The sequence below is a fragment of the Urtica dioica genome, chromosome 12 (assembly GCF_054948205.1).
Source record: "Urtica dioica subsp. dioica isolate 48M chromosome 12, U.dioica_male_clone48M_v1_H2, whole genome shotgun sequence".
In the NCBI taxonomy this organism is placed as follows: Eukaryota; Viridiplantae; Streptophyta; class Magnoliopsida; order Rosales; family Urticaceae; genus Urtica; species Urtica dioica.
The window spans coordinates 11,777,879-11,790,574 of record NC_142767.1 but is presented as its reverse complement, the minus strand read 5'-3'; the positions used below and the strand labels follow the sequence as shown (position 1 = coordinate 11,790,574).

At 38.7% G+C, this 12,696-nt stretch overlaps 1 protein-coding gene across 1 annotated transcript; it reads left to right on the top strand.

The window, feature by feature from the left end:
* On the top strand, positions 1 to 6,871 carry LOC149379141 (pumilio homolog 2-like). Its single transcript, XM_089602581.1, has 9 exons — positions 1 to 801; positions 1,427 to 2,877; positions 2,961 to 3,102; positions 3,243 to 3,350; positions 3,717 to 3,929; positions 4,050 to 4,160; positions 4,538 to 4,732; positions 4,896 to 5,070; positions 6,175 to 6,871. The coding sequence occupies exons 1-9, from the start codon at positions 391 to 393 to the stop codon at positions 6,231 to 6,233; spliced, it is 2,865 nt and encodes a 954-aa protein (XP_089458707.1). The 5' UTR covers positions 1 to 390; the 3' UTR covers positions 6,234 to 6,871.
* The last annotated feature ends 5,825 nt before the right edge of the window (positions 6,872 to 12,696 follow it).

Below are 12,696 nucleotides of genomic sequence, written 5' to 3'. Positions count from 1 at the left end.
AGAAAGGGGAAAGAGAACAAAAAATAACAAAACAAATCCTCAAAAAGAGAAACTAAAAACATTTAAACCAAAAACAGCAACAAAACAGAAACTAAATCCGAACCGTCCATTCTTTGATCTGACGGTGAGGCCCGCTCTTCCGCTTGTGCTTATCACACACATACACACACGCACATACACACAGACCTATGTATTTCTTCTTCACTTCACACAGTACCTCTCTATAGCCATGGCTGAACTAAACTACGATCATCCAAAAACTCAGCTCTGAACTCCAATAGCTTAACCAAACAGAAGAATAGAGAACTAATAAAATAAAAATCAAGGCTTTTCAGCTTTTGTTGTCTTTACTGATTCAGGCTCTCGGAGCAAAGGCGGTTTCACTGAGAGATGATACCGGAGGTTTCAATGCGATCGGAGATGGGCGGGGATAGGGAGGAGCTGAGTATATTCCGGAGCGGCTCTGCGCCGCCGACGGTGGAGGGGTCGCTGAGCGCCGTGGGAGGGCTCTTCAATGGCTTCGCGACGGAGGAGGACCTTCGCGCCGATCCGGCGTACGCCAACTATTACTACTCCAACCTCAACCTGAACCCTCGCCTCCCTCCGCCGCTGGTATCCAAGGAGGACTGGCGATTCTCTCAGCGCCGCCACGCCGGTTCTCTCTTCTCCGTTCAGCCCGGCGCCAACGAAGCGCCGGAGGAGCTCGCCGAGGAAGGTTCCTGGGGCGGCGATGGTCTTATTGGATTGACCGGCCTTGGAGGACTCTCTGCTCGCCAGAAGACCATTTCCGAGATCCTTCAGGTTCGTCTTCTTTTACTTCATATGTATGTGAGTTTGTCTGTGATTATTTAGGATAGTTCAGTCTTGGACTTTTTCTTCTTTGTATTCACTTGGGAGTTTTTTAAGTTTTTCAGGCAATTTGTTTTCCTTTTTTTTTTTTTTTTTTTATATATGTATTTCGCGTTGTTAAGTTACGATCGTTTGGATTTGGATTTGGATTGTGTTTTGATTTGACTTTTAAGTCGGAATATTGATTCTGAATGTTTTAGATTTTTTTTTTTTGTATTTTGTTTTTGGCGGTGAGTGGATTTTATGCCAAAACAATATGTTGACGATGAGTCATGTGCTTGTTATTCTTCGGTGTATACTTTTAATTGCATCTGATCGACGTTTAACGATGATTAGGTAATTGTTTTCTGGATATCAAGATGGGTTTTTTTGGACTCACGAAATATGAATTGGTGACGCATTTGATGTTTTTTTTTTCTCCCTTGTTTGTTAAAGAGTGCTCAAGTGTATTTTCTGTTGATTGATCTTAGCAAAAATTATAAGAGAAAATAAGTTGAAGTAGTTGTCTCACCATCATTCTAGAAAGTCTTGACATTGTATGTTTTTTTTTTTTTTTTTTTGTTTATTTCTTATGCAGGATGATATGAATCAGGCGAAAAGTGTTCCGAGGCAACCTTCGCGCCCAGCCAGTCGAAATGCCTTCGATGATAGCGTTGAAAGCTCGGAATCCCAGTTCGCCCATTTGCATCACGACTTGTCGTCTCTGCGCTCCGGCGGCGGCAATAATAATAATAATAATAAGCAGTCTGTTCAAAGCATCGGTGGTGCCTCGGGCTCTCACTCTTACGCTTCCGCTTTAGGCACTTCTTTGTCGAGAAGCAACACTCCGGACCCGCAGCTGATAGCGAGAGCTCCGAGTCCTCGGATCCCGACGGCCATAGGAGGAAGATCGACCCCTATCGACAGAAGAACCGTCAACGCTCAAAGCTCGTTCAACGGCGCCTCTCACAAGCTCGGCGAGTCGGAGGATCTCGTGGCCGCTTTGTCCGGGATGAGCCTTTCAGCTGGAGGAGGAGGAATGATGGACGAAGAGGCAGCTCGTTCGCAGCGGTCGCACGTTCAACAAGAGCACGACAATCGCCACCAAATCTTCAACCCCAAGAGCGACCAGAACCACATGAAGCACGGTTCTTATCTGAACAAGTCCGATTCCGGGCACGGGCATTTCCGTCTTTCCCAGCCAACCAAAACATCTTATCAGGGAATGGATTCCCCGACTCTCAACGGCAGAGGAGGCTCGTCTTCTCACTATCACAACATGGACAGTCCGAATTCTGCTTTTCAGAACTACGGTTTGAGCGGATACGGTATGAGTCCTCCGTCGCCTTCCATGATGGGGAGTCCGATGGGGAGTGGTCATTTACCGCCCTTGTATGAAAACGCTGCTGCATCGGCTATGGGCGGAATCGATTCCGGGGCATTTGGGGGCGGTTTGGCTCTGGGACCGAGCATGCTGGCAGTGGCGGCCGAACTGCAAAACGCGGGCAGGCTCGGAAATCAGGTCCCTCTGATGGACCCGTTATATCTTCAGTACTTGAGGACGAACGAGTACGCCGCTGCTCAGGCCGCGGCGCTCAACGAAGCGACGATGGAGCGTGAAGGAATGGGAAACGCTTACATGGACTTGTACGGGCTCCAAAAAGCTTACCTTGGCTCGTTACTTTCGTCTCAGAAGTCTCAGTTCGGCGGCGCTCCGTACATGGGCAAGTCTAGCAGCATGAATCAGGGTTATTATGGAAACCCAGCGGCGTATGGTCTCGGTATGTCCTCCTACCCTGGAAGCCCGTTGGGTGGTCCACTTCTTCCAAACTCTCCGGTCGGGTCTGGCAGTCCCGGCAGGCACGGCGATCGGAATTTGCGGTTTTCCTCTGGAATGAGGAACATATCGGGTCTGATGGGAGGCTGGCACCCGGAAACTGGTGGAAAGTTGGACGAAATCTTTCCGTCCTCTTTACTTGACGAGTTCAAAAGCAACAAGACTAAATGCTTTGAACTTGCGGAGATCGCAGGCCATGTTGTCGAGTTCAGGTATGCAAAATGGATCTGTGCTGTTTTTATAACTCCATTCCCTTATGTTGTTTGACTTGTTTTCCGGTTCTAAAATCATACAGTGCGGATCAGTACGGTAGTCGCTTTATTCAGCAGAAACTTGAAACCGCCACTCTTGAGGAGAAGAACATGGTCTTTAATGAAATTATGCCTCAGGGCCTGTCGCTAATGACAGATGTTTTTGGTAATTATGTGATTCAGAAGGTAATTTAACGAGCTTTTTTTTTCCCTTTAATATGCGAATCACAATGTTTTATTTATCTCTAGCACAAAAAGGCACGTGGAACGATGCAAACTATCTGATATCGACTTATCTTTGATACTGACAAGTTACATTGACTTAGTTTTTTGAGCATGGAACTGCATCGCAAACAAGAGAACTGGCTGAGCAACTCACTGGGCATGTTCTGACCCTAAGCCTTCAAATGTATGGTTGTCGAGTTATCCAGAAGGTGTGTATAATCAGTCTGAGATACACATTCTAGTTGCTTATTCATACATGTTACTTTGTTGCATGACTTGTTATGTGATACCAATCTTTGTCTTCTCATATAATTTCCTATTGGGATCTTTCTCATTAATATTCTGTTTCTAAGGCACTCAATCGGAAATTCGTGTACTGGAAAAGCAATTATTTTTCATGGTCTGATTATTAATGACATGAATGGTTGTCTTTTTCCCCCATGCTATGTTCATCTCTTCTAAATTCAGACACAGCGATTTTGTATACACAATATTTGTACTTTGGATGCTGATACATCTGATGTAGCAATTCATTTTGGTTTTGATAACTTTGATCCGAACAAACATTCCTTCAGGCAATAGAAGTTGTGGATCTGGACCAGCAGACCAAAATGGTGATGGAGTTGGATGGTCATATCATGCGTTGCGTGAGGGATCAGAATGGGAATCATGTCATCCAGAAATGCATTGAGTGTGTACCCGAAGAGGCTATCCAGTTTATCGTCTCGACTTTCTATGACCAAGTTGTTACCCTGTCAACTCATCCATATGGCTGCCGAGTGATACAGGTAATCTTTTATCGAGATTGATTAGCCACATTCGCATGTGAATATTGGTGCTATACAATACACATAGCGTATTATCGTGCTGAAACTGTGATTCTAAAATGGTACAAATTGATGCGACAGAGAGTTTTGGAACACTGCCATAACCCCAAAACACAGCAGATAATGATGGATGAGATTTTGCTGTCTGTTTGCATGCTGGCCCAAGACCAATATGGGAACTATGTTGTTCAGGTTTGACTTATTTCATTAAACTAATTTCATACATGCTTCTCATCAGTTGTCAGCTTCTCTCTTTCTTTTCTCATTTGTGGCACCCTTTAGTATCCCATGTCTTTTAAAAGAATGAACTTTGAAACATTCTATCATACTTTGTTAAAATTAAAAGATGGATTATGTCACACAAATTATGCTGTTGTCAATCAAGTTCGCTGAGAAGTGGGAAAGGATAAAAGGTCTTTGGAAGTAAAAAAAAAAAAAAATTGCGGCAGTGACATTTTTGGTGCAACATGTGTATCACTGCCTTATCAGATGACTTGATCTTCTTGCTTTCAGAGAAAACTTATTTCATTCATCGTAGCTCTTAAAAACCTATGGTATTGTTTTTGCAGCATGTTCTGGAGCATGGGAAGCCGCATGAGCGTACGTCTATAATCAAGCAATTGACTGGACAAATAGTTAAAATGAGTCAGCAGAAGTTTGCCTCAAATGTCGTCGAGAAATGTTTAAGTTTCGGAACCATTGTTGAACGCCAGACCCTTGTTACTGAAATGCTCGGCACCACTGATGAAAATGAGCCCCTTCAGGTTTGGCAACCGTTGTTAAAAGTGTTTGCTTTTTTTTTTTTTTTTATTATTATTTGATATCACAATCATAATTTGTTATTATATTTTCCAGTCGTATAACTCTTATTACGTTGCATCTACAGTTCCGTTTTCTTATACCGGTTCTTTGTACCTTTGATTGTAGGCAATGATGAAGGACCAGTTTGCAAACTATGTTGTGCAAAAAGTGCTCGAAACTTGCGATGATCAGCAACTTGAGCTAATCCTTAATCGGATTAAAGTTCATTTGAATGCCCTCAAGAAGTACACGTACGGGAAACACATAGTCGCGCGCGTAGAGAAACTTGTCGCCGCTGGAGGTACACCTTTCTTTTTCTCTCCCTCATCCTTCACCCTCGTGTTGAGACTAGTTTTCTGATCTCTGGTTTTCGCAAAGACTCTGCGGATGATTTCTTGAAGGCTATATAACATCTATACCTCAAGTACTTCACACCTAAAAAATTGCAAATGGGTATCACTGGCGCGCACTTAATTATCACAAAATCCCACTATGCCCTTTTGATGCCCATTTTTTAAAACAAGATTTTAAAATAAATTAAAAAAATACTACATTAATTTCACACAAGTTATATAAAATATAAATAATAACACTATTAGAGGGGAAAAGGAAAGCTTCATCTAGAACGCAAAACACAAACTAGATAGCACTTGGCCAATCGCGGGATAAGACAGAGGCTAAAGCTCGAAAAATCAGAATTTAGAGTAGATATCCAAAGACCAATGCTCCTGAAAATACTGTCCCAGACTATTGAATGCTTAATTTAGATTAATAGTATGATTAACCTTTTATTTTAATTTTTATTTGAATTTCAATAAATTTAAAGATATTTTCTATAGTTATAATACATATCAACATTTTGAAAATACAGTTTTCTAATATTTTGAATGTAGTTTTTATTTTTATTTTTGTGAACATCAGTATGCATAATGTGATCTTTCAAACAATTTCTTCTTTTGTCTAACAGTCTAAAATAAATGAACTATTTGAAGATATATTTTATGTAAAACAACATACATCAAATTTAGAGTCAAATATATGCGAATCTGTGTGTGTAGTGTACACACAAATAGTCATTAATTAGTAAAAAAAAAAAAATGGTACAATTTTTTTTATGTTCTATTTTATTTCTGTAAAATTAAACTTGTAATCTTTATGATTTATATATCAATTCCTTTATAAAAATGAAACATAAAGGGGCATAGTAGTGGGATTGGATTCGTTATGGGTTTAAGGAGCGAGAGTTATTCATCAAGCTTTAGATGTTATGGGTTTGAGATAATAAGATTTTGCAAAAATGTTCCTTGTAATTTCTTCATCTTAATTCTTTTCCCAGTATAGTTGACAAGGGACTCTTTTTTTTTTATTTATTTTTTTTTTATTTTTTTTATTCATGTATTTGCAGAGAGGAGGATCAGTATTCTGACCCCACATCCACAACCGCATCCACATCCCATCGCATAGGAGTCAAAAGTCGATGTACAGCTAACCGAGGATGATAGTATGAACTTCCAGCCCTGCCTCTCTCTTTTCCCCTTCATTTCTCTTTCTTTTAATGCCTAGAGATTAAAAAAAAGAAGCTGCTACTACTAGATTTGGATCATAAAATGGAAGCTGAATCGGAAAAAAATAAAAGATCGCTGGTTGTACCTAAAAAAACTGTACATTTTCTTTAGTTTGAGGAGATATAATATTAGCTAGAGTCAGGCTAGTTGTTGATTATAATGATATAATGGGTGATGAAAGGCTCAGATGGTGTGGAACACAGACACACACTCAGTTGCCCTTTTCAGAGAAGAAGAAGAAGAAGATGATGATATCTTTAAACAAAAGCAAACTTAATTTAGTTGTGTACAAGTTTCGAGGGTGTAAAAAATGGAGGATGTAGTAGTAATTTATGTGATGGTGACTGTATAAAAATGTTTGCCCAGGTTCACAAATTTGCCTGTTCTTTTTCTCATCTTTTTTTTTTTCCTTTTTTCCCTCATGGGAGAGTCCTGAAATTTTCTATGTATGGGATTCTGTTTTATTTTGTTTTTTTCCCCTTTTAATGTAAGAAACTTTTTTTCCCCTTTATTATGCTGCAATGTTCCTTGAATGTATCTTTGTGTTTTTAGAATAATTTATGTCAGTTCATGATTTGTTTCATGGTAAAATGTTGTTACCACCAGCTTTTGTGATGTAGTATCGCTTAACGGAGCCAAGCCGTATATATGTCATTATTGTAATAAAGCTTTTGGGCCGTCCTCTAATTTATAATTTGGAAATTGCTCTAAATAGGAGTAAAAAAAAAAAGAAGGGTTTTGACTTTTTTGGATTTTTTTTTTCAAAAAGGTCACAAATAGGACTTCGTAATTAATTTGGATTTATGTAATTATCATTTTACCCCGTGAACATTAAAATTTAAATAAGAAGTCGTGAAATTAGAGGATCCAGATCCGGGTTCTCCGCCTCTGCTCGTGCACCAGATCCAAAGCAACCCCGGCCTCTGCGCGAACCAGTCCGGTGAGACTCGCCGTCCTTGCCAAGCCCCCGCTTCAGAATATCCCTTCTTCGCGTGCGCGGCCTCGGAGTTCGTCGAGCACTTCGTGGGCGTCGGTGCTTCCAGGGTTCGGGACCTCTTCGAGAAGGCCCCCCTGCATCGTCTTCATCGACAAGATCGACGCCGTCGGCCGCCAGGGCGGGGCCGGCATGGGCGGCGGCAACGACGAGCACGAGCAGACCATCAACCAGCTCCTCACCGAGATGGACGGCTTCTCCGGAAATGGTTCAGTCACCTACAACACCTGTAAAAAAGACTATATATTATTTGGTCCAGCTAAAACTGAAATCAAAATAACTAAATCTAGATTTTGTTTTCTCGGTTTTCAACAGTTTGATTTAATCGATTTTACTCGAGCCTTCTTTGCTTCTCGCTGTTCTTTTTACAGGCCTACGATTGTTGGGTATTATTACGAGTATAATGAGTCAAGAGAAAGCTAACCCACATTTTCCTTCGAGTCAACAAAATGTGGCTTTTGAAGGGTTACATCAGTGGCAGATAGCAGCCCCACGGTGCTCTCAATAATGTCAGGAACGACTATGGCTTCTCTGTAGCTCGAAACCATGCTTCCGGGTAGAACCAGATCGCCAATATCATAGTCCGTTAAGTGTTGACTCGAACCCTACATAGGTCCGGGAGATATGTCGTCTGCGTTGCAACCAGCGGAGAATGCTGGGCTGTGAGCCGAGCTGGTTTGGACTTCCAAAGGAGCGAGAACACTCAGATTCTCCGAGGAAGAAAAATCCCCGACCATTTGCAAGACATTTAGAAGAAGAAGACAGAGGGAAAAAAAAATTCTTCTTAATTTATTTTTTTTCGTTTGTTAAAAAAAATTATTTTTAATTTTTTTTCATTTGTTTTAAATATATTCATTTGATAAGATTACTAGTGTGCCCTCAAACTAGTAATTATGTGAGATCACGTGCTCAAAAATTGGATGTTAACGGAAAAAAATTAACAGAATGGGCAACGCGTTAACAGAACAAGAGATCAGGGTAGTTTTTGTTGAAAATCCGAGTTGAGGGTGCACTTCGTTATTCGAGTAAGAGTTCAGGGGGGATTCTTGTAAATTATCCTAAATATAATAAACACACATAATAAGTTGAAAATATCAAAGTTAAGCACAATAAGAGAAACACACATAATAAGCTCTAAGCATATTATAATTTCATGGACTATCCCAAATATAAAATTCACTAACAAGTTATCCTTTTTCATATTTTCAAATACTTGTTTACAAATACATATATATATATATATATATATATATATACATTTATATATTTATATATATATATATATATATATATATATGTATGTATAACTACAATTTCCTAAAAATTAACTTCCAATTAACATCAATTTAAAATTTGTAACCTCTCCAAAAATATTAAAACAAGAATATGTTCACATGAAATAAGTATAAACAACATCCAATGAAAAAAATGAAAAAACCTTAAAATTATAATTTATATGCTGAAAAACACAAATAAACCCAATTTTCACGCAAATATCACACAATTTCCCGAAATATTGTGGAATATGCACTAGCTTAGTCGACTTTTGGACGACGTAACTGTAATTGCGGCGTGAAATGCGACGGAAATTGTGACGAAAATGACACAATTTTTTTTGTGTTTTATACCATGGGCTTAAACGGCATTAATGGGCGCAACGACATGAAAATTTCCACGCAATTTCAACGCAATACCCGCGACACAAAATGGAGAAACGTACATATGGTCATAAATGTGTCGGATTTCTCAAATTACCGTAATTTATGTGCAATCTCCATGCAATTTCCTGAAATTTTAAAACTTGAGTGCGAGGAAGGGAGAGTGAAAACGAGATAAATAAAAAAAGAAACCCAAATGTTTATTTGGTCTGAAAGGTATTTTTGTCCATTTTTATGATAAAAGTTCAATTTTAGACAATTTCCCGAAATATTGTGGAATATGCACTAGCTTAGTCGACTTTTGGACGACGTAACTGTAATTGCGGCGTGAAATGCGACGGAAATTGTGACTAAAATGACACAATTTTTTTTTGTGTTTTATACCATGGGCTAAACGGCATTAATGGGCGCAACGACATGAAAATTTCCACGCAATTTCAACGCAATACCCGTGACACAAAATGGAGAAACGTACATATGGTTATAAATGTGTCGGATTTCTCAAATTACCGCAATTTATGTGCAATCTCCATGCAATTTCCTGAAATTTTAAAACTTGAGTGAGAGGGAGGGAGAGTGAAAACGAGATAAATAAAAAAAGAAACCAAAATGTTTATTTGGTCTGAAAGGTATTTTTGTCCATTTTTATGATAAAAGTTCAATTTTAGATATTTTCAACTAACGGGTCTAGTCTTGATATTATGCTACAAAATTTGAAGCCAACTTTATGATATTTCTCTAAAAATAAGTGCATATATGGATATAGTTGTAGCATTTAGTGCTAGATATCATTGATATTTTCCTTCCAATAATTTCATTCATGAATATATGGTTCCACATTTTATTAACTTTCTTTTGTTGGAAGACCACAAATACAACTAATACCCACTTAGTATTAAAACCTTTTTTTTTGTATGACTAATTCAAAATCCCTTATAAAACTATAAAAAAAAAATTGACACGTAACTAGCCAAGTTTGCCATTCTTATTGGGGGAGTAGTCTAAGTTTCATTTTATTAAGCAAATATCCCATATATTCGGCTTAGACCATAATGCTCTCACTTCCTTCGCGAATAGGTTAATTTAATTAACGTATTGGAGTGAGTTAGGTTAATTAATTAACTTATTGGTTGAATATTAGCTTAGGTTCTGATTTTTTGTGGGTAAAGTTAATTTACTAAATGATTGAATTAGGAATTAGGTTAATTAATTGAATGCTTTGAATATCAATTGACTTAAAGTTCTTATTTTTTTAAATTTTTTGTGAATTTCAAATCCTTCACGAATCAGTTTATTAGTTAACCTAATTCACTCCAGTACGTTAATTAAATTAACATATTCGCGAATTTACAGTGAATCAACAAAAGCATAGATTTTTCTTTCTCTTCTTCTTTTTCTGCGGCGAGGATTCGTCGAGGCCTCCGTCGAACCGGTTCGACTCGAGGCGGAGAGTCAGCAGTAGCGGAAGACGAGCGAGTTCGGTCGCCGGAATCTCGCCGGTAAAACGTTTATGCGAGAAATCCAGTCTTTGGACTCGCCAGAGCTTTGAGATCCCGGAGAGGAGGGCGTGGCGGCGACGGATGTGGTGGAGGAGTCGTCGTCGGAGAGGTTTGGGGTGGCGGTGAGAGGGAATGAGTTAGGGTTAAGGGAGGTTGTGGATGATAGAAGTAGTTTAGGTAGTCTATTAAAGTTGGGCTATTTACTTAATAAAATGAAATATAAGCTAGTCCATTAATATTGTTAAGCCAATTTGGCTATTCTTCAAAATAGCCGAAAATAAAATCATGTAGTGTTTTTAGACTTTAGAGTAATGGAAAATGAGAATAAAAGAACCGAAAAAAGTGAGAAATAGTCACATATTTAATCCACGCATGAATAAATTTGGATGAATTTTATTTTCACTCAATTTTTTTAATAGAAAATGGAATTTTATATTTTCTTATTTTCCTTTCATCCAAACAAAATAAAAAGAATAGAAGGACTTCTATTAAAATTGAAAATTCATTCATGAATATGGTTCTTGAATAAGGTCCCACAGTCAAATAATTCATTCATGACCATGGTCCCACATAGTACTAATTTCTTTATTTTTTTGCTGGAAGACCATATAGCATGCAGTCAATACCACTAATACCCACATAGTATTAAATATCAATTAATGTTTGATACATAGCTGTAACGTACGATATATATTCCAGCAAGTTTGTGGTTGTGGTCTCCAAGTGGGAAATAAGTGCAAAGGAAACAAAAGAAATTTGGTAACTAAAAAAAAAAAAAAAAAAAACACTAACGCAACAACCAGCCAGAAAATAATCTTGCTATACATGACGTAGACTTGTATGAATCGAGACAGATAAAAAAAATCCACATATTAGGAAGAAGAAGAAGAAGAAAAATGACCCTAACTCTCTTCCTCGTTATTACTATCTCCATGATTTTATTGCTACCATTCGCCTTATCTACAACTACAACTTTGGTTTCACAATCATTCTCTGACAATATTCACTCAAAACTATTTCTTTATAATTCACCCAATAACAATAAAGAAAGACCTTCTCTATCGCCTTTTCTCCGCGACCGCAGAGTTGGGCCTTCCCATCCGCCGTCACCTAAAAAGAATGGTTTCCGGGGTATGTCCGCTCCAGCACCGCCGCCACCTCCGCTCCCGCTTCGATCACCGCCTCCACCACCATCTCTGTCGGTCTTTGAACCACCACCACCGCCATATTCAGTTTCAGAACCGCCGTCACCACCATCTCCGGCGGTCTTAGAGCCTCTTCCGCCTCCTCCGCTCCCGCTTCAATCACCGCCCCCACCACCATTTCCGGTCTTTGAACCACCACCACCTCGGCGGTCTTAGAACCGCCGCCACCGCCGCCGCTATTTCCTTCTTTAGAATCACCGGCACCACCACTCCCGCTTTCAGAACCGCCAACTCCGCCTTCAGAACTGCCACAGCTGCCTCCAGAGTAGCTTCACTTGATGGGCTCCATGTAAAACATGTCCATCCGTATCAGACAGTACTTAAAAATATGAGCTTATTAAATGTGTGTGACCATATTTGAGTCCATGCAATGCTAAGGGAAGAGGTATAGGTGGAAACTCCCTCCTCACTTTTATAATTATTTCATATTCTGTATGATTTGTTTTTTGTTTCTCTTACTATGTAGTCCGTATATACTATTTACACGAATTTCTTCTCGTTTGCGTCCGTTCAAAATTAAACTTATGTTTGATTTGATTAGTATTTTATGCTTTCGATGAAATATTATGAATCCTAGGATGATAAGTAATTGCTTCATAATTTCTAGCTATACGTGTAAATTTCCACTTATGATCAGTTGGTAATATATTTATTTATTTATAAAAAGAAGAAACCCAAATGTTTATTTGGTATGAAATGCATTTTTGTCCATTTTTAGGACAAAAATTCAATTTTAGATATTTTCAACTATCGGTCTAGCTTTGATATTTTGCTATTTTGAGACTCACTTTATGAAATTTCTCTACAAATAAGTGTATATATGGATATAGTTGTAGCATCTAGTGATAGATATCATTGATGAATATGGTTCTTGAATATGGTCCCACAGTCAAATAATTCATTCATGACCACGGTCCCACATAGTACTAATTTCTTTATTTATTTTTTGCTGGAAGACCATATAGCATGCAGTCAATACTACTAATACCCACATAGTATTAAATAT